The following is a 5,086-nucleotide window of genomic DNA, read 5'->3' as shown; positions in this document are numbered from 1 at the left end:
AAATGATCACTGGCTATGCAGAGAGTAAACCATTGGGGTGCCTGTGGAAGTGGGAAGACAGGTTGGGAGACTGGTCTAATCATCTCTCTTAAGATGATATTGACTTGGACCAGAGTGGTTGCCAGGAAGGAACCTGGGCTGCTTCTCACTCCTCCCAGCTCCTCTCCTCCCTAAATCAGCAGCTTCTTACCCTGAAGAGTGTCTTTGCTGAAGTAGGGATTCCCAGCAGATTTACCATTTTGTAGCAAACTTCAGCCCTACTTGTATCACACAGGTGCTTTATCAGTTTTTCTTTGCAGTATTTTCAAAGTACTCAAATACAATAATATAGCGTTTTGTTTGTTTTTAAGGTATCTATTGATTTTCTCATAGGGCCAGATTGGGTAATGCTTTTGAATGCCAAGCTTAAAGGGATTGATTTTTATCTTGGATGCTTTTGAAGGAGTATATTTAGAATTGCATGACATAAATAGAGCTATGCTTGCTAAAAGTTAATCTAGTAGGAGAGTTGGGGTAAGACAATGAAGTAAGAGGTGGATGTTTTGAATTTTAGGTGACAGGAGGCTGTTCAAGTAGAAATGTCGGTGGGGAGGGTGAGGGGCAGTTAGAAAAGTAGAACTAGATCTTAGTAGCAAGGATGGGTCTGTAAATAGAAATGTGGGAGTCACCATAGAGAGGCGGAGTTGGATTTGGGGGAGGGCCCTGATCTGTTTATTCAGCAAGCAATTGAGTATTCATTGAATGCCTCCTAAGTGCTGGGGATGTTAAGGTGAACAAGGCAGGCGGATCACTGTTCTTAGGAAGTTGGCATTCATTGGGGCATGTTAAAGTAGAAGGGCAAACAATAAATGACTTCATGAGTAAAATAATTTCAGAGAGTAGTAAATGCTGTGTAGATAATGAAACAGCATGATGTGCTGTGGCTTGGGGATGCTGGGGAAGAATCTTTTTTAGATTGGCAACCAGGGCAGGCCTCTTTGAGTAGGTAACGTTTAACTGAGACCTGAATGATAGGAAGGAGCCAGCCTCTGGAAGGTCTAGGGATAGAGCATTCCAGATGAAGGTCTTGGACACCAGGGCTAGGTCTAATCTTGGGAAAGGTCCCATTTAAGCGAATGAAGATGTTGACCAGCAAAGAGAGAGACAGGAAGGAAAGCAGGGACTATGCTGGCTTCACTCACCAGCACAGTCAGCACTTTACACAGAGGTAAGTGTTCATGTTAAAAAGAAACAAACCAGGCTGGGCATGGTAGCTCACGCCTGCAATTCCAGTACTTTGAGAAGCTGAGGCAGGCAGATTGCTTGAGCCCAGGAGTTCAAGACCAGCCTGGGCAACATGGCAAAACCCTGTCTCTACAAAAAACATTAATACAAAAATTAGCCAGATGTGGTGGCGCATGCCTGTGGTCCCAGCTACTTGAGAGGCTGGGGTGCGAGAATCATCTGAGCCTGGGGAGATTGAGGGTTCAGTGAGCTGTAACCACGCCACGCCACTACACTCTAGCCTGAGTGACAGAACAAGACTCTGTCTCAAAAAAAAAAAAAAGAAAGAAAGAAACAAACCAGGATTGTGTTCTGCCACCAACACTAAGGAATCAGAATCCCAAGAAGGATGGCAGTGATGGCACGACCTGCAAGAAAGTCAAGGAAAAGGTCACTGGTTTTGGGGTTAGGTCACTGGTGAACCATTGAGATTGCCAACTCATTAGAGGGTGCTGAATTCAGAGACCACCAACTGCAAAGGGTTAAAAAGCAGGGTATGGGGAAATAGAAACAGCATTTTTGGACTCTGTAACAAATCTTTTCTTTGTCATTTGTGAACATGTCTTAAAATACTCCCCCACTAAGTACACCCACCTTTGGGAATCTTTCCTGGCTGTGCTCCTGAGTTTACTCACTTTCTCTTGCCCCTTCTGTGTTACCGACCTTTCCCTGTGCACTCTTCTTTTGCTTTCCCTTTGCTTCTGAAGATTTGCCATTTTGCACTCCCATTCCCTTTTATCTCCACACCCCACAACTGCAAGCCAGTCCTGCCTGTCTTTGCTGGTGGGGACCTGATTCTTGGATCTAGAAAGGGGCCATGACAGATTTGACAAAAGGGATGATATTTTGATGGGCCACCAAGGTTTTGTTTAAGACCTGTGAATATTTGAAAACAAAGAGAAGGAAGTCAATGGAGAGGGAGGCACTAATGATGAAGAGGCAGAGGGGAGCACAGGACATGAGGCAGAAGTGGAAGGGTTCATCTTCAATAATATGAGGTGAAATCCTTTTTCCTCTGAATTAAGGAAATAATACATGAGGCTGGGTCCCAAGATTCTTAAGTTGAAAGAGACGTGAGTAGGAGAAGCTTGTGGTAAGTGGTCTGGATCTTTTTAGCAATACGGAAAGCCAGGTGGAATAAAAAAAAAAAAAGAAGAAGAAAGAAGAAAGCCAGGTGGTTTGCTAAAAGTTAAGCTCAGAATTGGTGAAGGAATTTTGGAGTCACCACTCCAAAGATTTTTCTGGGGAATAACCAAGTGGTGAATGAAAGAACCACAAAGCACCAGCAAAGATCCAGTTGAAGTTGATGTGTATTTTTAGCAAAATCTGCCTTTGTCCAGGCTTGCTCTGCCAGGGCCTGAGCAGCTGGTGCTAATGTTAACTGCTGTTAATAAAGAGTTTGGATTTTAGCCACTGAAGATATTTTGAGACATTATCCTCGTAGTTGTCCTTAACAGTAAATCAAAGACTGATTGATTTGTTTTCCTCTCATTTGACTTCAACCTGTCAGAGGCATGTAATTAGTAAGTGCTGTCTGTGGAATCCAGTATAAGGAATTTTAATCAAAACTTTTCATAGACTTATTAAACATTGTAGCTATTATGAAAAGTGAAAGCTCTTAAACTTATCATAGTCTGTTTTGTTTGTAATAGTTTCTATAGCACATTTAAGTTGTAAGGTGTACATCTACTCAGGTGCAGTTTTTGAAATATTTTTGATTTACTCACAATAATATCCTCAAGTAGAAATTTGCTGACTAAATGGAAACAGATATCATTTTAGGACCTCCTTTTTTTCTATATTAGGTTGAAAATGGTGTATTTGTAGCCAACCCTCTCCAGGAACGCACAATTCTAATGAGAAAAGAGGGCGAATCTGCAAAAAGCATTAATGAGATGCTTCTAAGTAGACTTTCTCGGTATAGAGCCTCCCCGTCAGCAACCCTTGCTGCCCTGACTGGTTCCACCATCTCCAACACACTAAAAGAGGATCAAGCAGGTATGTTACTCTGTGCTTCCCAGATCTGTTTCCTTATATAGCTCCGTTCAGCTATGTCTTATTGGGCACTTCCTCCATGCTGTGCAAAGCCCTTTCCTTTGCATAGTTGACCTCATTTGGTCTTCCAGTCATTGTCCAGCTTTTTATTCCAAGCCAATACATGTTGTAGGCTATGGACATAAATTCATATGAACCTGTAGGAATGCAAAACAACCCCATGTTAAACTGTAAACATCTTATCATCGTCACCATTCGTATAAATTAGTTGATTTTATATTTCACATATGCTTTGTGAATGTGAAAACCTGATACTTAGCATCATCTTCCTTAAATACAGTCTTGACCAAGCAAATAACAGAAAAGCCTTCTACAGTAGATATTTTGTTTTTTAGAATTTATCTTTTAGTTTTTGTAACTTAATGTTTTAAAATAGATAATACATGTACAGAATTTGAAAGTCAAAATAATGTAAAAAGGTATATGCGGAGAAGTCTTATTCTCACCACGTTGGTAAATTTTATATTCTGCCCCCACCCTACCCCACCACAGGTAACTATATTTATTAGTTTTCATTTATCCTTCCAGTGTTTATTTATGCAAGCATAATTAAAGATGAATTTATATGTTCATAATTTCTGCCTTTTTTTAATAAAATGTAGTATACTATATACACTATTCTGCACTTTTAAAGTAGGAGTTCTTAACCAGGATACACCTATAAGGGAATGTGTTTAATAACATGTTATTAAACATACGCCCTCAAAGTTTTAGATATCATTTTATATGTATCTGTCATAATTTTCATCAGATTTTCAGAGTCATCTATGACCCCCCAAAACATTAAGAACCATTATTCCATGGAGTTTACAGATTACATACCAAATATTTGGATTAATAACAAACTATGAACTGTAGTAAAAGATAAAGCTAGAAAAAGATACCATATGTAGAAAACTGCATCTGAATTAATAGGCATTTGATGAATTCAGTGTAATTTTATGCTTTATTTTTATAGTTGGAAATGCTAGAAACGGAAAATATTTATGATGAATTCATTATGAGACTACGAAGTTAAATACTTACACCAAATGAAATACTAGTCCACACTAGAATTTAAGGACAGTATTTTATTTTCACAGGCTTCTATTGTATCAAAGATAAGTGGCAAAATTGTTAATAGTTTTTATGATTTGGGTAAGTGGATAATTCCAGCTGTAGAAGATACTTTCTAGAGGACAGTCTTTTATGTTTCTGTTTTTGTTGTTACCTAAATAAACATTTTCATGACAAGCTGAAGGCCTGATCTGGGTTTGTCCCTTGGGAAAAAATGAAATCTTACCCTAAACAATGGAAATACTAAAGGAATGCTTATTGAAAATATGTAAAATATCAAAATAAGACCTCAGAAGGCAAGGATATATTTAGAATTTGGTAGAAATGTGCACGCTTTGGTAGCACATATACTGGAATTTGGTAGAAACTGGTATCTGTATTCTAAACATGTGGTCTCATTGTACTTTTTTTTTTTTTAAGAGATGAGGTCTTGCCATGTTGCCCAGGCTGGTCTCAAACTCCTGGGCTCAAGCAATCTGTGGATTCTTTAACATGATGTTGCTACATTAAAAATTCGCCAGTTATAAACCAAGAAACTTTTCAAAAGTAAGCGAACATACAAGGTGTCTATACGTTTTTGGCCAGGCGCAGTGGCTTACGCCTGTAATCCCAGCATTTTGGGAGGCCGAGGCAGGTGGATCACCTGAGGTCAGGAGTTCAAGACCAGCCTGGCCAACATGGTGAAACCCCATCTCTACTAAAAATACAAAAA

The 5,086-nt window shown here is 39.3% G+C and overlaps 1 protein-coding gene across 2 annotated transcripts in view; it reads left to right on the top strand.

Moving 5' to 3' along the window:
* Positions 1–5,086, top strand: part of HECTD4 (HECT domain containing E3 ubiquitin protein ligase 4) — a 163,858-nt gene that overhangs the window by 33,794 nt on the left and 124,978 nt on the right. For both annotated transcript variants that reach the window (XM_011928666.1, XM_011928665.1), the window contains exon 7: positions 3,069–3,261. In XM_011928666.1, coding sequence (XP_011784056.1) covers positions 3,069–3,261 — 193 coding nt within the window. The remainder of the gene's footprint in view (positions 1–3,068; positions 3,262–5,086) is intronic.

Source organism: Colobus angolensis, unplaced genomic scaffold (assembly GCF_000951035.1).
Source record: "Colobus angolensis palliatus isolate OR3802 unplaced genomic scaffold, Cang.pa_1.0 Scaffold79, whole genome shotgun sequence".
Taxonomy (NCBI): domain Eukaryota; kingdom Metazoa; phylum Chordata; class Mammalia; order Primates; family Cercopithecidae; genus Colobus; species Colobus angolensis.
This window is presented reverse-complemented; position numbering and strand designations above follow the sequence as displayed.